General features: G+C 42.3%; 1 protein-coding gene across 5 annotated transcripts in view; it reads left to right on the top strand.

Moving 5' to 3' along the window:
* bnc2 (basonuclin zinc finger protein 2) overlaps nucleotides 1-27,363 on the top strand; it is a 198,274-nt gene that overhangs the window by 160,517 nt on the left and 10,394 nt on the right. For all 5 annotated transcript variants that reach the window (XM_089006380.1, XM_089006381.1, XM_089006379.1 and 2 more), the window contains one exon: nucleotides 23,304-25,702. In XM_089006380.1, coding sequence (XP_088862506.1) covers nucleotides 23,304-25,702 — 2,399 coding nt within the window. The remainder of the gene's footprint in view (nucleotides 1-23,303; nucleotides 25,703-27,363) is intronic.

Below are 27,363 nucleotides of genomic sequence, written 5' to 3'. Positions count from 1 at the left end.
CCGCCACTGTCACGAAGGTGTTAAAATCTGTTCCCCCCTTGACTTCCTGACACCAGCCACCCCGCATGCACCATCTGACAATGTCATCGCGTCTCGCTAAACGACGTGCTAACGCCGCTGACAAGATGACAATGACTTTAACAGCGGCGCCGTGGTGTTGTCTCACATTTTTGAGTAGCGAACGCTGACTGTTTTGGGCCTTGCTTGCCCGTGCTGCCTCCAGGCTAATCCTGAACACAAATCCACGCCATAAAGGCGTCGTGATGCTCAGCATTTTGCGAGCTTTACAACTCTAATGACACTTGAGAGTATGGAGTATCCAAAATATGGAGCACTTCTACGAGGTTTTCCCGGTTTGTACTATTATAACTATTTCATTCACCCTGTAAACTGATAAAGTGAATAGATGTCCACTGTCGTCACAGCTGGCCCTCAAAGTGGAAAACCAAAGTGACTTGAGCATCACCAAATAATGATGTTCAATTTCAATCATGTTGTTGAATTAATCTGCTTTAAAGCAGGTTAAAAAATATATAAATACACAATACAGCCACAAACACAAACAAAAACAAAAACAAACAAACACAAATAAACTTAACAGTAAACATACAAATAAAATAAAAAAATAAAACAAACATAAACATAAAAATAAACATAAACATAAACGTAAAAACAGCATTAAAATTAAAATTAAAATTAATAAACTAAAGAAAGAATAGTTGAATAAATAAAACATAATATAAACTACACGAAAAATGCAAAATACAAAAAATACAAAAATACAAAAAATTAAAATTAGCCAATAAAATAAGATAAATAAATAACAAAAAATTGAAATTAAACTAAAAATGAAAATAAAAAATAAATGAATAGATCAGTAAATAAAAAATAAAACATTAAAAAAAAACAGCCAGATTGAGTCATAGTGTGCCTCAATGTGCCATTTACATATTTTTCCCTTATAAAGGATATATATATATATATATATATATATATATATATATATATATATATATATATATATATATATATATATATTTTTTTTTTTTTACAACCTGATTTGAAGGCTGAAAATAGCCAGGCACCACTCCCCGCTTGTTCTTTGGCTTGAGGGTGAAGTAAATTCCTCGCCACAATGACCACGTCGTTCGGCTCTTACAAAAAAAAAAAAAAAGAAAAAAATAACGGACGCAGGGTGATGGAGTCATGGAGTGCTTTTGCGTTGATATCAGAAGCAAAGGCACAGCCACCTTTCTTCTCCCTTTATGGGCATGTTTCGCTAATCTCGCTACCGGGTGCTGACTCGCCTAAGTCGAAACAGGTGTTGCACTTTGCGATGGTGTGCGAGCGCCTCGGGATCAGACGCCCGCTGCTGTTTTCCTTACGGATTCTTCCTCGCCGTCGTATGAGTTAGAGTCATCGGGACTGTTTTGATACGGGTGTAATTTTATATTTTAAATGCGCTGCTTGTCAGCGCTTCAAAAAGACAGTCGTAATTTAAACAGACGGAGGATGTACAACATGTCACTTACAGTATGCGGAGCCCCCCCCAGCCCATCACCACCCCTCTTTTCTCATCTGCCTTACATTACAGAAGCAACCAGTCACTCGGCAAGGGCGGAGACCTCTGCCAAGGTCGACAGATTGGGGCCTTGTACACAAAATCAAAACGGGGTTCCTGACCAAAGATGAATTGAAACGAGTTTTATCGGAATCAGAGTCTCACGGTTGACACACATGAGATTCCTGCAATCGGCTAAGTCTCAAAGGGGGCAGTGATGGTTAACGCAAAACACCTGTCACACATGTAGTGAGACCTTTACGGTGTGCTCCGTATTTTGAGTATAACGTTTCTGAGATGATCGCATCGATGTTTGCCCTTGATTTACCGTCACGTGCTTCATGTATGCATCCATCTGCAACCACATCAAACAAAGGCTTCACCTATAGCGGTTCCAATAGTGGCTGGGGTGGGGTGGGGTTGGGAATAAATACAAGTCAAGGCAGATGCATCTGGTCCGCTACGAAAACATCAGCTTTCCAAGTCCGTGTCTGGGGAGGAAGATCTGGTCGGCTTGGAAGCAGTAGAAACGGACGTCACGTTGGAAATTTATACATACGACGCGGTTCAGGGAGGAGCGGGCTGTAAATTGACAAGAGATGCTAGTGAGCGGCATTAGCCGTCTGTTTCCCTTTTGTCTCATCTTCTATCTTCGCTCCGCTCATCTCTTTTTCTTCTTATCGTGTTGTTATGTCTTACATCTGCGCTGGCCCCCAGCGCTATTGTTAACGGGTGAGAGATACAAAAACAAGGAGGAAGAAGGGGAGGAGGGTGAGGGCCAGGCACCCCGGCGTAGGAAGAACGAGAGGAAATGATTTGCCTCTTTTGGATCCCTGATGTGAATTAGAGGCCGAGGATACATTTGCGGCGAAGAGTAGTAAAAGGTTTGTTACGTGGGGCGGGGGACTCAGTGGCTGAAGACAAATCATATTTTCATATTGCGTTGAGGGGGGAGTAATATTTTGAGAAAGTGCTCCAGTAAACATTAAGGGTGAATTTTTTTTCTTCCAATTGGTTCAAAGACTACACTAAATGTGTAAATGTATAATGTCTAGGATTTGGATAATATAAAACACAAGGGGGAAAATGATTTTAATTAAAATAAAAAAAATATTTTAATTGAAAGTGAGCACACAGATTAATAGAACAGAATCTGAAAGTCCGCTCGGCCTTGACAGCTCCGTGGATGCCCGGCTTGGCACTGAGAACATATGAATAGAATAGAGGCAAAAAAAATATTTGAATTTGTTGAATAGAAAATGTGTTCAACAAAAAAAAAAACGTCAACCAAAAAGCCTTTAAAAAATGTAAATATATAAAATACATTTTAAAAACAGCAAAAAACGCAGTTTAGCAACCTATAAAAAAAGCAAAGAAACTGTATTTCAAAATAAAAGTACTACTTACTACTTACAAACATTCGCGTTCCGAACAACGGTACATACCAAAAAATTTGTAGTAACATATGTAGTATTCGCTCCAGTTGTACATGTACATATCTTTATAGTACATATATTTTATTAAATATTTATTTTTTTAACAATAAATGAATACACCGCTAAGAACATATCTCATTCGTAAATTGGGGAGTGTCTGTAAATGGTCAAATTGTTTGAAATAGTTTTACTTTGAAATAACTCAAAGTTTATTATTCAAAACCAACAAAAAAACAGTAGCGCGTGCACAAATACATGGACACACACTCACACACAAGCACCCACAAACACACACACACACACACATAGTACACATACATATATGCAGCTTTTTTTCTAAGGCTTAGTGCAAATCGCCAGTCACAGGTCATCTAAAAATTCTTTCAACAAAACAGGTTCCGGTCATATTTAAGAAAAAGAACTTCCTGCTGCTGCACACAATGCCGTTAACACAAAACAGAGTGCGCACAGATGCAAATAGCGCCAAGTGGAGACATAACATCCATGAAATAGGGCATAAACAGAGTTGTCGGAATCGTCTCCCAGTCACAATTGTCTGGCTTCTTCGCGGCCACGTGCGCCGCATGTGTTGCCGTACGCGCTGCACATATTATTTCCATCATTACTCAAAAGCCTGGGAAAATGAAGCTTTTGAAATACGAAGAGTTTGATTGTGCTGTTTGAACATGTAAGAATAACATTGATTACAAAACAACACCCCTAAAATATTCAATAACAGAAAAAAATGTAATTTTTAATATTTTCTAATTGGACTATTTTTAGTGAGTCAGTTGATCAGAAAATAAAGTCAAGAAATAACAAAAATGTCTTCCCTTCTTTTTACAAAATACCATATTTTTTTATGCAAAATCTGATTGCAAAAACTCTTCTTGCAATTGAAATGGCACATATTGATATGTGTCAGTAATTTTAGGCTTATTTTATCTGCTATTCCGTGAAGATTAACAAATAAGAAAGAAGAAGAAATCAGAATAATAAATGTATAATGAAAACACAAAAAAACAATCAGTCAGTATGGCTCCTTAAAATATTCAATTTGAAGTCAATTAAAAGGTTTCTTCAGCCGCATCTTGGCATCTTACGATGCGACTTCTCTCTCTACATCTGTCAACCCCGGCAGCAGTCTCAGTGGTGAGGACGAGATTGCTGGCAGACGTTTCTCTGCATGAAAGAACCAAACTTAAACCGGACCACATCTGCCAATTATTGGAAATCCACCTTAATACTACGTATTTTCAATTTAGGGAAAAATTCTGCAAACAAATTCATGGTTGTGCGATGGGCTCACGAGTTTCACCCATAGTGGCTAATCTGTACATGGAAGAAATGGAGAAACAGGCCCTCACATCCTTCCTGGGGACAAAACCTCGACACTCATTTAGATATGTGGACGATACTTTTGTCATAATTAAAAAACAAGAAATTCAATCCTTCACAGATCACCTCAACTCTGTAGACTTCAACATTAAATTTACTCGTGAGGACATTCAAGATAACCAACTAGCCTTCTTGGATTGTAAAGTAATTATAAAAGAGGACAGAGCGCTAAAAACAGAAGTCTTTAGGAAGGCTACGCACACTGACCAATACTTACTTTTTGACTCTAACCACCCTTTACAACACAAACTAGAAGTTATCAGAACCCTCCAGCATAGGGCTGAACTAATACCAACTAGCATTGAAGGTAGAGAAAAGGAGTCAAAACATATCAGGAGAGCACTCACTAACAGTGGGTACCCTCAGTGGACATTCAACAAATGTCAAAAGGTAAGACTAGGGAATGAAACCAACAATTCTGAAGATACTAAAAGGAGAGGAGTAGCAGTACCTTACATTGCAGGAGTTTCTGAAAAACTACAAAGACTCCTTTGGCAACATGAAATTCCTACTCATTTCAAACCGATAAACACTTTAAGGCAAAAATTAGTGCATCCAAAAGATAGGCTGCCAAATGAAAATCAAAGTAATGTAGTTTATTCAATACATTGTAAGAATGAAAATTGTAAAGAGCAATACATTGGGGAGACTAAACAAATTCTCAAAAAAAGACTATCAACATCACAGGGATAATACTCAATATATAGCAACCACTCATTTGACGACAATGAGGTTAAAATCTTAGCGAAAGAAAATAGATGGTTTGAAAGGGGAGTAAAAGAAGCTATTTTCATAAAACAGCAAAATCCTTCCCTTAACTGTAATGGTGGGGTGAGGTTCAATTTGGATCGTTCGTACAATAGACTGTTTAGGCAACATAGGATTAGTCATGCTGATGAGGTGATACCAGGGCCAATTGGGCAATCAGGCCGGTCGTCAGTCAGGACAATAGAAGCTATCAGTGGAAATGCAGGGATTAGTCCTCTGCTCCCCCCAACCTAAGAGCAGGGACCTATCATCGCGTGTCCGGCACCGCCATGTCTGAACAGTGGGGATATATATATAGTGCCTATACTACCAGTAAGACTTTAGTTCGCTGGAGAAGCATCTTGGATAAGAAGCGAAACGTCCGACTCCTTCAAAGAAGTACAGATGACGGCTGAAGAAACCTTTTCATCGATGGACCACTCCTGTACGACTGAGAGCTTACACAGTGAAACAGACGTATTCAATTTGAAGCCATGTGAATAATAATAAGACTACTACTACTACTACTACTACTACTACTACTACTACTACTACTACTACTACTACTAATAATAATAATAATAATAATAATAATAATAATAATAATAATAATAATGGATTTTATTTATAAGCGCTTTTCAAAGCTCCCAAGCACACTTAATGTTTTATTGTTTGTGTATTAATTAATCTAGTTATTCACAAAAAAATGACAAAACAGGCACATAAATCAAACCACAGATAAAATTATAAATAAGAACAATAGACCCAAGATCTCAAATCATCTTTTCCAATAGAAATCAATGGAAATCCAATTAATCCATTCCTGTCGCCTGCAAAAAACAATGTCTACTTTGAAAACGAAGAGGAATGTCCACCGTGCTGCACTTTCTAATGACAGACAGACTTTTACTGAAGATGTCTGCACTCTTGACAGAGGATATAGAACATATGACTGAACACCGCTCACAGAGCAACGACGTGTGTGACATGGGAGATGATATGGAATGTGCCGTGTGTCACATCAGGGATGAAAACGTGATAATAGCATTCTTCAATAGCACCACCTCCAACACCACCACCACCACCAACAACAACTAGCTCTCTCATCCATCTATTCCCCCCAACTCCGCCTCATTAACCTCACCTCCGATTGCCCCCAGGACTCCTGCGTGCTAATTAGAGGCAGGGGGAAATATGGCTACAATGCAAGCACCTCTGCGCAAATACACACACACACACACACACACACACACACACACACACACACACACACACACACACACACACACACACAACCAGTCAGCTTGCTTGACAGAAAGTCTGCCACGCAGCCCCGGGGTGAGAGAATGAAAAGGTCCGTCTGCTGGTGCGTTTCATCCGGATTGGTGAAAACTCAACAGCGCCTTTGATTGTCAGATAGCATCCAGTCGTCAACGTCATACTGTACGCTTGAAATGTTATCCAAGTTAAGTCCACGTGGAAGTGGCAAAATAGGTGACACTTTTCTTCTTACCAAAATGAATAAAGAAGCAAACAAAAACAATAACTATATGAATAAACACAGATATGCATGAATACATAACTGGCATAATAAATACATAAGTAAACAAATAAATAAATAAATAAATAAATCACAGAACAGCAAAAATAACTAGATTAATAAATACACAAACAATAAACATGAACAGACACACATAAATAAATAAATAAATAAATAAATAGGTGAATAAATGAACAGACAAACACAAATAAATAAAGAAACACATAAATAAACACATAATTGCCTAAATAAATACATAAATATACACAGAAATATTTAAACTCAGAAATGAATCAATAAATAAACAGACAAACACGTAAATAAATAAATAAATAAATACACCAATAAATAAATAAACACAGAAGTAAATCAATAAATACACAAAAATAAATGAATGTATAAATAAATACACCAATAAACACAGAAGTAAATAAATAAATAAATAAACACAGCTAACCACTCCCACACCATGCTAGCAAAAGACCACCTTGCTGATTAACCGGCGGGGAGGGGAGGGGGGTTATTTCTAGACAAACAAACACTTTATTTTCTTGATCTATTTTCCACGTTGTCAACAAGGCCTTGACAGCCCCCCTGACATGAGGTGGGACATGTACAGCAAATTGCCATTTGGACCTCGACCGGAATGAGGCGGGGGTGCCTGGGAATGATGAGGGACACGGGAGATATGGGGGTGGAGTTGTGGGGGTAACGGACTGAAGATAGGTACAAGTGGGGGGTTTGTGGATGGTGGGTGGTGGAGGGGTACATAAGAGGGAGTATTTAAGAGCACTTGAGTGCCAGCATGGATGTAGTCCTTCGTCCCAACGGATACCGGCGGGCCCCTCCGCATCATGGCATGATTTTTCACTTTAGCCAGCGCCACTCGCTCCATTCCGCGTCCCCTTCTACGCATGCTTCAATGATTCAATAACCCCCCCCCCCCCACACACACACACACACCTATTTTTTAAGTCAGTGTGAGAGAGAGTGTTTGGGGGGGTAAACAATTTCCCCCGTTTGCTCTCCCCCTCCTACCCCCGCTACGGCTAGTAAATAATTACTTTGTGCGGGCCATTAGCGAGTATCTCTGGGTTAAGAGGTGCGGCCACAGAAGCAGTCAGATGGCCGATTAGACAATCAAGGGGTGAAATGTTTACGATTGTTTACTTGGAATCATGAGCCCGTGCGTCTCATCGAACGAACGCACAGCAAAAGTGTATTACCATGTTGACAGATGGGAATGATGGGGAGATCCCGTTTGGAATATTCAAGTGAAATGGGAAGGAATGCCGCAAGATTTGAATTTCATTGTATCAATATTGTGTTCTTCCATCACGGTTTGGATGTGATGGACAAAATTTGACTTCAACGGAATGAAATGATTGGCACCAGCCCTAGCCACTCTCGAAGACTTGCACACAGCAATAATCCAAACAAGGGCCATTAACTCCCTAAACAGTCACCCAAATAGAACTGTATAGTGATTCTTTGCAATTTTTTGATGATGATACTAGTGCAGTGTGTTCTACCGGAAACAAATTCCTTGTGTGGTCTACATACTTGGCCAATAAAGATGATTCTGATTCTGAAGAAGTCAGTCCAGCTAGGCGAGAATCATGGTGGTGCATAACAATGTGGGTAGTATATATTTTAGCGCGTGTGCGTGTGTGTGTGTGTGTGTGTGTGTGTCACACGGACATATGGACACACTAACTGTCCGCTGGGGCCTGTACTTGAGCCACTGTCAAAGGGATCCTTGTATTTTTCCAAAGGCATGTCAGAGGATTACACAGTCCCTCTGCTGTTTCACTCACCTCTCAAACACACTCAAACACACACACACATACACACACGTGCAAGTGTGTGCCTGCAGGGATGGCCGGTGGCAAGCATGGCCTTTGCATGTTCATAATACGGCAAGTATTCTTTGTTGGCAAGTCACGGCGCGGCAGAAGCTTATCGCGGTACAAAAAAGTAAGTGTAGTCATGGTGAGAGAGATGTCGATCATTAAGATGTTTATTTTGGACACATATATATATATATATATATATATATATATATATATATATATATATATATATATATATATATATATATATATATATATATATATATATATATATATACAGTAAAGTCTCATTATATCGATATTCAAGGGAGTTCAAGGGAGTATTGGTATAACCGGGACTATCGATATATCCGATATCGATATAACGAGACTTTACTGTATATGTATATATATATATATATAATTCAAATTGATTTTTCATGGGAAAAAATGGCAATTCAACCCAAAATTTGTTGAGAACCAGTGAAACATTCACTGACCATTCACAAATTTATTCGGGAATTGAAAATATGACATAGAGCGCCATTCCAGAATTTTTTCGGGTTTTGTTTTTTCATGCTTGGGTGCCGATAAAGCCCCGGCCATGGCCTTTGGCAATGTTTTTTTCCCGTCCAAAAGGGGGTAGCATTTCCCTTTTTTTCCAAGTTAGCCCTTTGTTACAGCTTCAGCTGTTGTTAAAGCGCTATATAAAGCGAAAGCCCATTTAAAGGCAAACATTGTATTTGTATGTGACTTCTAAGGCCTATTCTGCCTTCGAAAAATGTTGGAATGTTCACCACTTTCTCAATTCTTCAATAACCTCTTTAATCACAGCGGTAATTTGACGATTTACCTTTCATTCGGCGTCATCCTTCTCCGACGACCTCCGCCTATCGTAGAAACAACACAAATCAATTAGCAAGCGCGGTTAGCCCACAACGTCAACAACCAACCAGGTATGAGCCCTTTAAGACCTCAAACCTGCCTCTTGATCAATAGACAAAAGGCAGCTAGCGCTAACACCTCCTTTCACCCCCCCCCCCCCCTCTGCCCGCTAATCGTTCTCTCAATGTTATCTCTCCCAGGTGCTTCTTCTTTTTCACTGCAAAGTTTCCCAGAGCTGCTTAGAATTCCCAGAAGCCCCCCCCCCTTCAAATCCACCCCTCGTCCCCGGTCCTCCGTCGTACCGCTAAGCTAACAGGCAGACACCCTGTTCGAGACGATTACTATCACACAGCCCGTCCAATCCACCAAGCCTTTGCATTCTAACAAGACACAGACATTAGCAAATCCATACTTATCGCATTTGGGATGATATAGGGAGACGTATTAGTGTGACATATTAGGCCGGCAACGAGTTCACAAGGTGAGACGCTACACTGACATCGCATTGACTCGTTGTGCCTCGCGGGACGTTGCGCTATGCTATTGGTGGTAGTGGGCGACTGAATCCGCCCGTATTGGATTTCTGTGATGGCTGTTGAGCTTGTAGCACTACAAAAAGGGCATACGGGGCTAACTCGTCGGCTGACAGGAACCCTAAAGACCGCAAGGCTACCGAGGATCAATAGCAATAGACTGCATAGCACTGCCGACACAGGCCAGCCAAAAACAGAGGGAGATAGCGTTACACACACACACACGCGCGCGCACACACACACACACACACACACACACACACACACACACACACACACACACACACACAACACACACACACACACAAGATAAATTAAAGATGTTTAGAGAGTCAACATCAGGTGCAAATGTATCTCATATGATTAGGTGGTTTAAATTGCACAAGCCAAGCCATTAAACAAGCCATGCCTGTTTTCATTTGAATTTTTTTCCCTCATAAAATCAAACCCAACTATTTTTAAAGCTTGTTTTTCTTTTATTTTTAATAATTCCACACTGAGAATCCTGCAACTGTTGATGCTTTATTTCTACATTTCTTCAAACAGAACCAGGGTTGACTGAATAAGATTGCAAAATTGACAAAAATAAAAATGCTGATGGCTTTTTTAGTTATGTAATTTTTATTTAGTAAATGAAGGAAAATCCATTACAGTTATAGCGAAAAAAATCCTTCCTTGCCAACTTTGTCTATTATTTTCATACATGAGCTTTCAGGGTTTGTTTGAAAAGCATAAAACGAAAACTAATACTAAAAGTATAAAGTAAAATGACGAGTTTCCCCCCCAAAAAAACTCACTTAAAAAATGTATCAAACTAATAAAATTAATAAATCAAATAAAAAATCCTCAAACTATTAACTCATTCGCTGCCATTTCAGAATTTATTCGGGAATTGAAAAGTGTGACGTGGAGCGTCATTCTCAATTTTTTTTTTTTTTTTCTTGCGAGGGGTGCCGATAAAGAGCTGGTCAGACCTCTGGCAATGTTTTCCCCTTCCCCGAGGGGGCAGCATTTACCTTTTGTCCATGTTAACGCTTTGTTACAGCTTCAGCTGTTGTTCAAGTCATCAATCAATATACTGTATATCTATATTGTTGCATTTTGTACAGCTGCCACCACTTCGAGCTCAGATAACTCCAGACCTATACAACTTAGGAATTAACTCTTTTTCTGCTAATGAATTAAGATAGTCTCAGACGTCTTACACTGAATTGAATGTTTATGTTGTCCTCAAACTCAATATTCTATGGGACCTGCAATTTGAGTGAAAATGACAAAAACCATGGCACTTGAGTAGACACATTTTTGCAATTCGTCTGGCAGTGAGTGAGGTAAAACGGCGACGCCAATACAGCCAATGAAAATGCTGCCAACACTAACTGAGAAATATGCTGCCCAAACACTATGACTACACAAACCTGAACTGCAAAAAAAAACAACAACATTTTGAATGGAAACAGCCGAAACCCAAGCCGCAGGACAGTGGATGAATGCATGCCGCCTGGGACAGCAAAGTGCTTCAATTTCATTTTGAAAGGGATTATAAGCCTTTGGAGATCTACTTCACAAAGGCTCCATTGTCGGAACACGTCAAAAACGAGCGGACTCGCTCATATTTTTGCGTGCTGATGTTGGATCTTAGCCGTCAGGTGCTAGTGGCTCCAGAGCCTTGGTTTGAACAAACAGAGTCCATCTTTGACGCCTCTCTCCAGCCTCACAAATATGTTCCCAAAAAAAAAAAAACCACAGAAGCCCAATGAGGCTCACCAGAACTAGAACGATGGCATTAGAATTAGAATCATCAGAATCATCTTCATTGCCAAGTACAGTGATACCTCGGTTTACGAACCCCTTGGCTTACGAACCTTTCGGTTTACGAACGTTAAATTTATGAAAATGTTACATTGGCATACAAACTATTTTTCGGGATACACGGAGCTGCCACAATGAGTGATGTGTCGTTTGCGAAGAGCCCATTCTCCTAAAAGAAAATGGAAGCCGGCTTGTTTTGGCCCTCTATTCCCTGCCCCCAGTCGTCGGTTAAAGCCACGTCATTGGTCAAGAACGCAGTAGTGAGGGGACGTGGTTTAAACGTTAAAGAGGAAGGCAGACAACAGAGAGAGAGTGACAAAATGGATAGAAAACAGTGACATTTGGACTCGTTTCAACTTTGATAGTTCAACGGCAGAGTGTCGACTCCAAGGTTAAAATTCCCATCAATCAGGCTCCAAAAATAACCCGCACAAGCCATCTGTACACTGGATGAAAAAAGCTATCAACCCAGCTAAACAGAACACAATTGATGAGGAACTAGGTAAGATTATCGCAGAGAAAGCACCAACAATGGACTCAAGATGGACTTTATTCTACAGTACAGTTCATTTCTTTAATTATAATACCATAGCACATTTATTATACATAAAATAAGGTATATCTTGAGTAGTTTTAAGGCTTAGAAAATTAGAAAGTAGAAAATGATGTTTTATGGGGACCTGGGACCGGAATCTCATTTTCAAGGTTTCCTATGGGAAATTAACTTTTGGGATGCACACTTTTTGCCTTACACACTCTGTCTGGAACCAATTAAGTTCATAAGCCAAGATATCACTGTTTGTCGAACACACAAGGAATTTGTCTCCGGTAGAACACGCTGCACTCGTATCATCATAAGAAAAACTGAGGAACTATACAGTTCTATTTGGGTTACTGTTTAGAGAGTTAATGGTGACGGGGGTAGAAGCTGTTTAAATGTCTACTGTATTTGGTGCGCATATATCGGTTGCTCCTGCCTCAGGGGAGTCGCTCAAAAAGGTGGCGGGTTCAGTAGCACTTTATGCGCCCTTGTTTCGATTTGTGCAGTGTGTAAGTCCTCCAGAGTGCGTACAGCAGTGCCAATCATTTTTTTCTTTCGCCGTCCTAACTGTCCATTGAAGTTGGATTTTATCCATTTTTGTGGTGGCCCTGAACCAAAACCGTAATGGAAGAAGACAGGATTGATTCGATGACAGCCGTGTAGAAATGTCGTAGCAACTCTTGTGGCAGGCCAATGCTTCTTTAGCAGCCTCAGGAAGTGTAGTACATCCTCTGTTAGGCTTTTCTCGGGTCCTGCCACATAGTGTCACAAAAAAACAAAAACATTTGGAAAAAAAGCATATTTGTCGAAATCCCACTTCAAATGAATGATGATGGATGAATATTCGTTGGGCCACAAGGGGTAGAGCGAAAGGAGTGGAGTGGATGGCGGTTGGGGGAAGTGGTTGGGGGTGCCGAGTTTAGTGGACCGTGAGGAACAATGAACATCTCAAAAAGGAGAAGTGGAGTGAAATGGATTGAGTGTGCTGAGGGCCAGATGTGCGGCGGATGGATCTGACATCTGCCGGCGAGGCAATCTCGACTGACCCCCGTCGTTCAACCGATGTCACGGGCGAGGGAGGGAGGGGGCGAGGTGGTCCCAAACTTTTTGGGGTCCAGTGTGGAAAGCTCTCAAAGTCCCAATGCCAATTAATCATGGTGACCGTGTGTATCCTTGCATGAACGGAAGAAAAAATGTTCAAACAAAATAATGGGACAAGAGTCCCCTATAATAAACTTTAATGGAAAAATCAGTTGTACTGTATTTTCCAGACTATAAGGTGCATTAGATTGTAAGGTACACCAACGAATTGCATAAAGTCAAACCTCGGTTTTCGAACGTCTCGGTTCTGGACCAATTCAGTTTTCAACCAATAATTTCGGGGTTTTTTTTATCCCTCGGTTTACAACAAAAAGTGGTTCTTGACCAAACTGAGCACAACTGAATGCATTGATTACATTATTAATAATACATTTAATTTCTAAGCGCCTTTCAAAACTATCAAGGTCATTGATTATTGACTGATTATAACGGAAACTGTTTCAGTTTTCGACCAAATCGGTTTTTGAACCGATTTGGTTGAAAACCCTGGAACAGATTATGGAGAAAAAAAACGCAATTTGTCTGTACTTGTGTTTTTTTTTTTGTATACCTTTTGGCTCGTTGCTGTTTGCCTGCCCCTGTGGCTGTTTGGTTACTTAGAGTACCAGTGGGACACATTTTTGTGTGGCGTGTCGCTGTAATTTTTCCATCAACGTTGTTTGGCGAAATTTTAAGTCAATTTTCAAGCGTCTCTCTTCTCGGCCAATTTGGTTTTTGACCCCCCCAAAAAATCAGTTTTTTTATGCCTTGGTCTACAACCGAAAATCGTTACTCGACCAAACCTGAATGCACCACTGCCCTCCGCTTCCTTGTGTCGCATCTCATTGTGACTGACGCATTATCCCCGTGTAGCGTTCCTTTGTGAGTAGTTGTGTTTGTACTGTCCAATCACAATTTAAAAAAAGTAGACATTGACTACATTGATTATAATGGTATTTCAGTTTTTGACCAAAACGGTTTTGGAACGGGTTTCTGGTACGGATTATGGTAAAAAAAAACAAGGTTTGACCGTATTTTAAAACTTTTTCTATATATACAGTAAATCGACTGGTTTATAAGGCGCATGGTCAGGTTTTAAAAAACAATTAAGGCTTTTTTGGTGCACATTATAGTGCAAAACATACGGTATTTAATTTTGAAAGTCTGCATGCAGAATGTTTCCATTTTTCAATGACAGTGACTCCAATTTCCTATTGTCAAATAGGGAAGAAAATTTGATTGAACAAGTTAATTTCAAAATTACACATTTATTCTCGAATGCTATGAGGATTGTTTATTTTAACCGGTTATACAGATATGCACCGAAAAAAAAAGTCATGATTCATCGGACATTATTTTGGGGACTTCTTTTGAGAATGACTCGTTTATACACGATGCATTCCTCTGCTTTGATAATCTTACCGAATCCGAATTACAGAATAAATTCCTCTCCGGGGATAACTTTACACGTGCAGACCTGAGTCAAACTAGTATGTCTTTCCCGTGACGGCTCTCCATTCTGTACATTTTTGATGGTCCACAGCTTTTCCTTCGCCGTCTAAGTTACCGTACAGGACGTAGCGCCAGATGGTACGGCTGTTTATTTTTGCAAGTGGTAATCACCGTATTCGGAACGGCAGGACGGCGGACGAATGAGACCCCGGCGCCACTTCCTGCTCCGAGCCGCATGATCGCATTCAACACGCCGACCGTACCCGGCCGAGCCACACGCGTTGATATATTCCAGCACGCCGTGTACGTTACGCCGCCTCTGCCCTCCCAAGACGGATGATCCGAGCTGCATGCCGGGCACACATTCAAGGGAAGAAGGGTTTAAAAATAGAGTACCGATTTGGTCTTGAGAGAAGCAAGTAAAACTTTAGCTCAAGTGTCCATCGGATAAGAATGATGTTTACATTTTCTTAATATGAATTAAATCTTGCGGGTGTAAAAAAAATAAGCCTGTGTCTTGAATATATAATATATACCTGAGAATTTCAAGTCGCCAATTCACAAAGTCGCTGAATCGGTGACAGCATACCTGTCAACCTGCGAGACACTGTGACCTTACTAACGGCTCAATTTTTCCTTACTGACTGAGAAGAAAAAAAACATATGCGTATGTAATATTTCATTGCACAATTTTATGAACACAATTTCACATGTCAACATGAATACTTTTAACAAGTTTCAACATATTTCGAGCAATAACCAAGTATGTTCTTTGTTGTTGACCATTGTGGCTTTTTTTTTTTTTTGCTGTGGACAAATTGAAATTGTCCACAACAAAAAAAGGAATTTGAGTTTGTGTTCTTAATGTAATGTTTATGAAAAATATGAATGATGTTACAGAAAAAAAAAAACGGTAGAATTTAACTTTTTATTGACATTTAACTGATTTCAAAATAAAATTCTACTTGACCGGAACTTGTCTTTTCGGAATTATTGTTTCTTCTGGAGACTTTTTGCACGGACTTGTTTTCTCGGTGGTCGACTTCGCTTTTTACAAGTAGTGATATTTGTTAAAATTAAAATAACTGCTAATATTTAATGACGAAAAAAATGGAATCTAAAATCTCTCAAAATGATATTGAACAATTTTTGCGTTTCCCGTACAAACTTTGTTGTATGCCGTACCCATCTAAAAATGTGCAAACATTATACAGAATACGGCAAATTCGGCTGGTTGACAGGTATGATACCGTTTACATTTTCTTAATATGAATCTAAATCTTGCAGTTGTAAAAAAAAGCCTGTCTTGAATATTCTACCTCGGAATTTCAAGTCGTCAATTCATAATTTAATTTTACGAAGACGCTGAATCAGTTACAGTCAAGATAAAAATCCAATTACCATCCTTGTTGTGAAGCTACTGAGTGATAATATTTTTTTTTTAATTAACTAATTCCTTTACCGATTTATTTCCATCTTCAAACTGAACACGAATTCTGATTAACACGTAGCCAATTCACACCAAAGTTCTATAGGGCGAGTTAATGTGACAGACACGTGCTAAGGGCACGGCGACCCCCCTTGTGGCCTTTTTTTGCATGTGAGTCGGCTGAGGGTGGGAGAGCGAGAGTTGAAGGGGGTTTGAGGCGGCGAGTTGGATTGACTTGCACAGAGAAAGAGGGCGAGTGAGAGAGGCTCCAGTTAATGGTTTGCATCTTCCTGGCAGCATGTCAATAACGTCTCTGATCACATTAAGTAAAGAGTCCATTACCTTATTCTCGTTGTTGGCTCTCCGCAGAAGTAACGCTCAATGTGTCTTTTTTTTTTTACTTTGAAGGGCCTTGTTCTATTTCCTTTGGACACTGTTACACAAAAGTAGCTTGTTCGGGAAATCGGGATGATGATAAGTCAGCAAAGACTAATCAATAAAAACGGAATGAAGTAGTGTTTTTCACATGCTACTGAGACAGCCCAGAAGATCTAGTAGTAGTCTGCTTGAAAAACAAAAAAATGGAATGTCTGTAAGAGCATTTTTGGAGGTCTGGACTCTAGATCTCCAGATCCAGGTCTGTGTTCCAGATCACAGAATACAGGGCGTCAAATAACTTTATCAAACAATTTAAGACAAATGTTAGAACCAAAATGACATGTCCAATAGAAATGTAAAAGTCAGAAAAGCCATGAGGAAAGTAACTAATTTCCCGAATTTGTTCGGGTTTTTTTTTTTTTTTCATGCTCGGGTGCTGATAAAGCGCTGGCCATGGCCTCTGCCAATGGCCTCTGGCAATGTTTTTTTTTCTTTTCCACAAGGGGGCATCATTTCCCTTCCTTCCATGTCAGTTGTTTTTAAAGTGCTATAGAAACCAAAATGTATGTATTGCATTGTATTTTGGACAGCTGCCCTCATTTGAAGCTCATATAACTCCAGACCCATAGAATTTAGGAATTAACTCTTTTTTTCTGATGAAAGAAGAGAGTCTAAGGTATTTTTTACGCTGCATTAAATGTTTATTGGATTGGATTAGCCTTTATTTGTGCAGTGGAGAAATTTACCTTTCACAGCAGCAAAGTTATGAAAGAAAGATGAAAGGAAAGAAAGAAGTAGAAAAACAAAATACAGGAGCAGCTGAATTAGGAATTAACTCTTTTTGTCTGATGAAAGAAGAGAGTCTAAGGTTTCTTACGCTGCATTGGTCGTTTAAGCAGTCCTAAAACTGAATATTCTATGGGTCCTCAAATTCAAGTGACAATTACAAAAACCCTGGCTCTGGAGTGGACACATTTTTGCACATTGTTTGACAGTGAATGAGTTAATAACGTAACCAAGTATTCTGGCTCTTGCCAAACAAGTCATCAGAACAAAGGAGATGTGATACAAGAGTAGAGGGGTAGAAAAGCAGGTTGTCAGCCACCATTTCTTAGCCGCCTCATTGCTCCCCCCCTAGGCTTGGCAGTGCTGCCCCCCCACCACCACCACATCTGTCTTACAGACTCCCACGACAGACCTGGCCAGTACCCGGCAGATCACACGAATCATCCTCAATTAAATGGGAACCATCAGACTGCTCCAATCCTTCCACCTCTCTTCTTATTCTCTGAGGCGTTCCCTCTGGCTCTGCGCAAGGTCTACTGAGTTTTGTCTAGGGTGAGCAGCTGGGCGAGGTGAAACTAACATGGCTTTGTGAAAACAGCCAATCAATACTTGAGAGCAGACTCCGCTCCCATTGGAAGTCGCCGGCGGTTCAGCAGAGGTTCTGAACTCTGAGGGATTGCTCTGTTCTTACTGCACACCAGAGCTTTAAATGGCTTCCATGTGCTGTCCATCTGCATCCATGCTTGGGCTCCATCCAAACGACTGTCCTTTCCACTTTTTAAAGATGGCTCAAGAACAAAAAAAATGTGAAGCGCAGGTCAGACGGGTTGGATGAATCAAGCGGTTAGGAAATCTTTGTTTTTTTTTTCGGCCCAAATGACAGATTTACTTTTCTGTTACCGATAATGAATAGAAGACAACTCTGTGGGAAGAGATACCGTTTAAAATACAAAAGTTTACCTGAGGCCACCTGGATAATGGGAAAGGATAGAGTGTGACTCATCCTTCAGTGGTGAAATCTACAACCCCACCACCAACCCCAACCACCACCACCTTCTGGACTGGACAATAAATCTTCCTGTAGTCGATTGGTTGTGCCTTTAGCACCTTAACAACTAACACACAGCCATGAATTTTTAACCACAGCCACGAGTTAAATCAGGTTGAATGGTGTGGCCCGTTATTTGGAAAATTGCCCCGCGGCATCTTCTCATCCAGTCTTGGATACTTCCACCTTGGTAACAATGAAAACTGCCAATTTTTGGGGACAATTTCATCATTCTTCCAAAAACTGGAAGGCTCCAACTCAACTACAGTTTGGTCGCGGAAGACTAACAACCGTTTCATGGTCGCTTTTGGCATCAAAGGACAACGTTCAGTCCAAAAACCTGCTATAGATCATGTTTTTTTTTTGTGTAATGGAAGACAGCCAGAAAGACTATAATCTGTTGTACATATTTGCAAGTCTTAGCATGGTTTTTGTGTTGGCGTAAGCAGTAGAACAAAAGGATCCACGCAAGGTAGACGTAAGGTCAAAAGCCTTCGCCACGCATGGCTCGAACGAGCTATTTAGCATGATCACACAGTGCAAATTTTAACCTCTCTGATTCTTACAAATGTCCTCCACCCACGTTTGGACGTAGCTACTGATTTCCCAGCGGTCCATCACAGAGGAAGAAGCAGAGCTACTTGCTCACTCGCTCACCTCTGACCCTCGACGAGTGAGCCAATAGGGGGAACCGCTACGCGTCTTGGGAGCTCTTGGCCTCTGATGTGATGGCTCCAGGCAGTGTGCTTTTGTGAAACCATCCCCAGTGGCATCTCGCTCGCCACTCCATCCTTTCCATTATTCATACGGCCCAGAGACGGGGTGGGGAGAGAGACGGGAATATGGTAAAAAGGGAAGTGGCAAGGTTCAAGACCTTCTCAGATCATAAGGAACTTCTGCTTAACCTTCCTTGAAGTGACGAACACAGGCATACGGCATTTTTTTTAAGAAACTGGATCTGAGAGGAGGGCTGGAAATCAATGTGACTTCCCTCGGGGGGCTCGATGGAGATCGCATGCACTGCAAGGTGATTGGTGAATCAATGCGGTTCCCATGCTCCACTTTGCCACTGTGAGAACCCTGCGTCCCTAACGTGATCATTCCGAGCGCCGTTGTTGCGATGGGACTGTGCTACTGTCCCAAGTCGGCTTGCTTTTGAACAGAATCAGATATTACGGAATCCTTGCGTAAACCAGTTCAGACGGCATTTATGACCAACCTAGACAACCAATAGCCTTTTATCAAGCATCATCTTTATTAAGTTCGGAGAGTTGCTTGTTCTGTAGCCACAAGAGGACACAAGCCAGTGTCTAATTGTGCTTGTCCTAAGCCTGGATAAATACAGAGGGTTGTATCAGGAAGGCCATCCGACGTAAAACCTTGGCCAAAACAAACCTCTGAAAATGAGGACACTGATTTGCTGTGGCGACCCTTTAAAGGGAAAAGCCAAAAGGAAAAGAAGAAGTACACAACCAATGGAAGCATCTTTGCAATTCCAAGTATCTTTGTAGTTTGCTGTACATCACGTTCCCCACTACATCTGTCCCGTGTAAAATTGTGTTATGGAAGCTCTCCGACCAAGAAACAAGTCGAGAGATAATCACAGTGTTTAACCAAGTGATCATGAAGACTCGGATCATTAGCGCACCGTCTCCAAAATCCAGTTGCGATGGATTCAGGACCCCCAACACCCTTGAGTATGAACCACACTCATGTAGATGTCACATTGTAGATTAAAACTTCAAAAACTGACCTATTAAGGCGGACTTTGAAAAGTTTAAAATTAGAACAATCAGAACAATCCACAATCCGGTCCATTCGGACGTCTTTTAACCAATCACAGACTACGGCGATGAATTACTTCTGGTATATGCGTGTAATGTTGTTCCACACTTTCACACTTTCCAACCTAACATTGCAGCACAGCAAGTAGCTTGATCCATCTTGACGCCCGCCGCTGCTAATTGCGCTATTTGCCCGATTTGTTCTAACTGACAGCTACGCTCCGGTCCATGACAATGCCATCATTTGCTCGTCGTCGATGTCGTCGTCAGCAATTTGCAAGGTGAACACAACATGGTCCCCCTCCTCAACTCCACCTTCCACAAAACCCCACTAAACACTATTTAATGCCCGTAATGGAGCCAAACACGAATTAAAGAACGTAGCCTCCGAGAGAGATTAATAAATACAGCCGTCGCTTGGATTAATTCGAAACGACACGGAGGCCGGCAGATAAAATAAACTAACAGCAGTGTACTGTCTAGCGAATAAAGCCGGGTACCCCCTGCCATCGTCTTGGCCGTCGTAATGATTCCGTTAATAGGCATTAACCTGGCAAACAGCGGTTTAGCCGCATTGTTCAATAGGAATCTGGGACGCATAATGACAGACTAATATGTCATAGCGCTAGGGGACATAAACGGGGGTGGGGGGAGGGCTGGAGGATTGATGAGATTTTACTGGTAGAGAGGTGGGGCATGCCTGGAAAGGAAGAGAGCCACATTAAGCTAATTGGGAGATGAGTGCCTACTTGGGGGGAAAAAGTGCTTCTAATGGCAGTTTTGCTGCGTGGCTCAAATGGGGAAGTGGACTTGACGTTGTGGGCTGAGCTTTTGACGTTGTGGGCCAGTATACATTTTGTTTTACGAATCTCATCATGTACAGAAATGAAGGATATATTTCTCATTAGATTTGGCAGTACAGTGGTGCCTCTCCTTATGAAGTTAATTAGTTATCTCTTAACTCATTGACTGCCGGACGATGTGCAAAAATGTGTCCACACCAGTGCAAGGGTTTTTGTCATTGTCACTCGAATTCCAGGACCCACAGAATATTGAGTTTTAGGACTGCATAAACAACCAATGCAGCGTAAGAAACCTTAGACTCTCTTCTTTCATCAGATGAAAAAGAGTTAATTCCTAAATGACATGAGTTTGGAGTTATATGAGCTTGAAATGATGGCAGCTGTCCAAAATGCAATGCAATACAGACATATCGGATTAGAGAGCGCTCTAACAACAGCTGAAGCTGGAACAAAGCACTAACGTGGAAAAAAGGGAAATGTTGTCCCCTTGTGGAAGGGAAAAAATTATCGCCAGAGGCCATGGCCAGCGCTTTATCGTCACCCAAACAAGAAAAAACAAAACCCGAACCAATTTGGGAATGGCGCTCTACGTCATATTTTAAAATCCCGAATCGATTCCTGAATGGCAGTGAATGAGTAACCCAAATAGAACTATATAGTGCCTCTATGCAGTTTTTTTATGATACTCGTGCAGCATGTTTTATCCGAGAAAAATTCCCTGTGTGTTCTACATACTTGGCCGATAAAGATGATTCTGATTCTGATTCGATAAGTGTCACATTTTTATGCCATTACCATTTGATTCATTATGTCTTGACGTTTAAAAAAATATATATCTTCTTCTTTTCCTTTCGGCTTTTCCCTTCAAGGGGTCGCCACAGCAAATCAGTGCCCTCCATCTTGAGAGGTTTGATATGCATGTTTGTTTTGGCCAAGCTTTTACGTCGGATGCCCTTCCTGACACAAACCTCTGTATTTATCCGGGCTTGGGACCGAAAATGACCAAAGATATCTACTCCCTTTTTATTTCGTTTCAATTTAATCCACTGGAAGCCGCCGAATGCCCACATGGCCAAGCAGGTTGAAATAATAGTGGCTTGGTGCTCGAATTTAAAGTCATACCTCCAGGCAAAAACTCCAGCGCATACACAGAATGAAAGTGTAAAGTGTTTTAATGTATATTTAACAACAAATACCCTGGTGACTATTGATGTTAAGTCATAGAAGAATCCACTTCTCTCCAAAGAAGAGGGCATGAAATCAAATCCCTGGCACTTATTTTTCAAGGGTTTTTTTCCCACTATGTCTCTTTCGCTTTCTCTCTTTAAACATTTATTTCTGTTTTCTCCTTACAGGCCCTTTGTGCTTTGTGATGTTGATTTTTTTTCCTGACTGCTTTTGGGGCGCCACCGTCGCTATTTATCTTTCATAGATGCCAGCAGCTAAGAACGGATAAAATATGTTCATGTCAATGTGACTAATTGTTGCGAGCTCGTGTTTATTCCCCCGGTGTCACTTGCGCCTGTTCCGAGAGGAAGCTTTGTGTGCACTATTTGTGTCATCCAGGAATTAGCTAATAATTGTTTTTTTTCCAACTCTTAAAAAAAGAGCGCCCAGATGGCCAGCATTCTTTTCCAAGACCTGCGCAAGATCCTGATGTTTGACAATGAGAACGCTTGATCTCTCCCAACCAGGGACGCGATTTACAATTTGGAACATTATCCAAGTCCCGTTGGAGAAATTTAAGCCCTACCCAAGCATTTCAGGAGATAAACGCGCCGTTTGGAAATGTCAAACATAAGCACATTTGTCATTCGGTATTTATGTCCTGTATTACAAGCAAAGCCACTCAATTTCCTTACACCGTCCCCTCTTCTTGGTTTACAAGAGTAAAGACGATTGAACGCAAGAGTTCCGATCTCCCACAAAAATAGTTAAGCAATGAATGTCCCTATGTTGCAGACACGGGTCGTCGGTTCTAGTAAGAACTGATTTATAGCCTTTTGAGGTTACAAACGGTGATGTGTGGTTCAGATGAACTTTTCATGCAAAGATTTACTGCAATTATGGCGTTCTTATTGCACTTGTGCAGTTCACAGCCTGCTACAAAACGAGGTCATGTCACCACCATGGGGACAGTTACCGAAAGGCCTTACGGCAACTGCTAACCTCTGCCCAGCCTTATCATTGACTTGAATACTAAGCTCAATCAATAAAATCTTTGTTTTTCTCTCTCGTATCTCTTCCGGGGTGTACAGGACGCTGCGGGCAAGGTGCTGGACCGCTGGACCATCATGTCCCGAGAAGAGGAGATCATCACCCTGCAGCAGTTTTTGCGCTTCGGTGAGACCAAGTCCATTGTGGAGCTGATGGCCATTCAAGAGAAGGAAGGACAAGCCGTGACAGTTCCCTCCGCCAAGACCGACTCCGGGATTAGGACGTTCATTGAGAGCAACAACAGGACACGCAGCCCGGGACTACTTACGCATTTAGAAAATAGCAGCCCATCTAGCATTCATCATTTTGAGAATATCCCCAATAGCTTAGCCTTCCTTCTACCTTTCCAGTACATCAACCCAGTGTCCGCGCCCATGCTCGGCTTGCCCCCCAACGGACTGCCGATGGAACAATCTGCTCTCCGGCTTCGGGAGCCCGGCTTGCCCAACCAAGTGGAACAGGTGGAGACAAGCGAGTCGGACGTGTCCCTGTCACCCTTCGGTACCGGCCAGAGTCCGAGCCGTGGCCCACTCGGCGCCATGAACAACAACAATATTGAACCCAAAACAGAGTCCAGCAATAGGGCGTCGCCCATCTCACCATCTCCGTCCCTCCAACAGGCTCAACAGCAGATGAGCCAGCAGCAACAGCATCAGAGTCATGAGCAGTCCCAAAACCAGTCTCAGCAGCCCAACTCACTGAGCGACCACCATGGTCACCACCACTTTGTCAAGGAGGAGCAGTCCAAGTGCATAACCCACACTCCATTTTCCTCCAAATTGCACCGCATGCGCCGCTTGGCCTCCACTCCGCGCAAAGGCCGCGTGTGCTGCAACTCGTGCGGCAAGACCTTCTACGACAAAGGCACGCTGAAGATCCACTACAATGCGGTGCACCTGAAGATCAAGCACCGCTGCACCATCGAGGGCTGCAATATGGTCTTCAGCTCCCTGCGCAGCCGCAACCGTCACAGCGCCAACCCAAACCCGCGGCTGCACATGCCGATGTTGCGCAACAACCGCGACAAGGACCTCATCAGGGCCAACTCCAACTCAAGTACGCCAGTCATCTCCAGTACCAAAAACAGCGGCTTCACCCTGACCAGTCCTGGGAGGCTGCCGCTGGGCTTCACAACTCCGCCAGTAGACCCCATGCTTCAGTCTCCACTGCAAAGCCCGCTGGTGTTCCCCTCTCTGAAATCCGTGCAGCCGGTACAACCCGTACCTCCGTTCTATCGTACGTTACTGACCTCGGCGGACCTCGTTAGTCCGCCGGTTTCACTGCAAACAAGTCCCATTTTGCCCACCACCACCAACAGCACCACATTGATGGACCAGCAACAGCAGATGCTGGCTGCGGCCGTGGCTTCACACAATAGAACTCACATGTCCGAGATAGGAGCTACATCTCACAGCGTGAACGCGCCTAGTGGCAATCAGGAGGCCCCGACGGGCCCCGCTGACCCCATGCCTAAGAAAAAGCCTCGTAAATCCAGCATGCCCGTGAAGATCGAGAAGGAAGTGATCGACGTGCCGGATGTCTACGAGGACAAAGACGAGGATGATGACGATCATGTGAACCACAATCACCACCATCACCACCACTCCACACCGCTCCTTTACAACACACACGTCAAAATAAACGGAAACTACCACAGCAACAACAACAGCAGCAGCGGCGGCGGCACAGGGAATCACAGTGGCGGTAGTGGCCAGCAATCCCCTTCCCAAGATGAGATGAGCCCCGGTATAACTCTGCGAGGTGTGATGCGACAAAGCGAAGATGAATGCCGGGAGGGAGCCGGCAGTGACGGCAGGGGGGAGCTCCGTGACTCAAGCGATCTACGCTGTATGGACAGCTACACTTCTGAGGACCAAGACCACGAAAGAGACTTTGAGAACGAATCGGAAACCTCAGACTCAAAGATGTATTACCGGGACGAGATGATGGATGTGGAGGAGCAGCAGAAACACTCCAAAAATGACAAAGACCTCCACAATGATGGCCACGAAGAAGGCCATTTGAGAAAAGACATCGAAGGCAAGGGTCAACTCTCGCCATCGCCTCACCAGGATTCTATCAAGGTCAAGGAAGAACTCAACGACCCTACCTACGACATGTTCTGTATGAGCCAGTATGGTCTCTACAATGGCGGAATGGCGGCGGCGGCAGCTGCCGCCGCCAGCATGGCCGCCCTGCACGGGAGCTTCATCTCTTCGATGGGCTACGGCGCCAGCCCGCCTAAGTTCCCCACTTCCCAGTCGCCGGACGGAGACCCGTGCTCCAGCCCGGACCCCAAGATCTGCTATGTGTGCAAGAAGAGCTTCAAAAGCTCTTACAGCATGAAACTGCACTACAAGAACGTACACCTCAAAGAGATGCATATGTGCACCGTGGCTGGTTGCAACGCTGCGTTCCCTTCCCGGCGGAGTCGAGACAGGTTAGTGCTACCTGATCACTATGTACAGTCACGATTTGGGTATTTGACACTGTCTTTATCATGCAAAATATCATTCATTACAGAAAATTAGGACCTCAACCTCCTTTTCAATGTCAGCAAATGTTATTTAGTTTTTTTTTTCTTCTTTTGACTTCAAGACGGCGCCGCGAGAGTGGCTGCCTTTCCAGCAGCTCCTGTATTTTGCTTTTTTACTTTCATTTCTTTCATAACTTTGCTGCTGTGAAATGTAAATTTCTCCACCGCGAGACTAATGAAGGCAAATCCAATCCAATCCAATCCAATCCAAAGGAACGAATATTTTAGCATTCTAAAACCACTAAGTCGGATTAAGACATCATTAGGTCGTGTTACACAATTCACGGCAGGGTTTTAAGTTTTGATCGTAAAATTGATGCCTGGATGTTAATCCTTTCAGGGAGAGTTGTCATGACACTGGATAGATTATCATGTTATCCTCCAAGGAAGAAATATTCAGCGTTCGGCGAGAGGTATAAAACTATCAGAGAACGGTACAGCTTTCTCTGCTACATATTCCGGAAATCAAAGCCAGCCTTTGTCACAATTCTGATAGTACCTCTGTCGACATGATATCAGTCATGCCGTTTACACCGAATCACCATCCGGTAAATGGCGTCAACACTCAATCATAAGTGCATTCAATTCAACCATGTAGCATTTTGTGTGATCACTATGAGTTAGTTGAACATTTCAAAGTAAATCGTCTCAAATTCCATGATGTCTCCTCCCCGTCAAATTCAGAAGTGGCAGGTGTCAACATGAACACCCAACAACCACCTCGCCCACAGTAAAACTCTGCAGTTCTCAAGCCCTCCAGCTGCAGTTTTGTTTACCTGCCCTCTCCCCGCCTTCCTTGTCACCGAGAGGTGAAGGTGCCTGCATTAGCATTGACAGCTGTTAGTCAAACCGCTGCATTTATTAGCACGCAAGGTGAGCCGAGACCTGGGCTTGTTAACACGTAGACATCCCTACAACCCCCGCCCCTCGCCGCCCCAACTCCCCACCCTACTGCAGAATACACAACATGTCCACGGTAGCAGGGCATAGTGGGAAGGGGGGTCTATATCGCATGTGGCAGGTGCAGCGCATTGCTGTTGCCTCAGGCGAGTGCACACCCGTGAAAGGAATACAAACTAGTATTTTTCGGGGTGGGGGATAAAATGGGAAGACCTTTTGGAGATATGCTGACATCACCCGTCAACTAACAAGGGAAAGCTATTGTTTTTTGTTTTTTAATACAAAACATTGATATAAGGGGAACCTGTAACAGGATAAGATCAGAAATCCATTATTTCTCTCCCAATTGACAAATTACCCATTTACAGCAGCAGAAAATCACGAAAGGGAGAAGTCGATAGATTCCTGAGAACACATGGAACATTTTCCAAAGAGCCTTTCATGGTGAGGAAATCACATCGTCTCCCATCCCTCGAGACCGAGGCGCTAATGACATAATGCACCTATCCACGTAACGGCGCCCATAAAACGGCGACACGACGCGCTTGTTTTCATAAAAGCCATTTAAATCCGAAGAGATTAGTGAATGTTCACATAACAATACCCCGTGATGACTCATAACGGAGATAAATCAAGTTCCCTTTCTTCGCGGCGCTAATTTTATT

This window comes from Hippocampus bargibanti, linkage group LG10, assembly GCF_051943395.1.
Source record: "Hippocampus bargibanti isolate YZ-2025 linkage group LG10, ASM5194339v1, whole genome shotgun sequence".
Taxonomy (NCBI): Eukaryota; Metazoa; Chordata; class Actinopteri; order Syngnathiformes; family Syngnathidae; genus Hippocampus; species Hippocampus bargibanti.
This window is presented reverse-complemented; position numbering and strand designations above follow the sequence as displayed.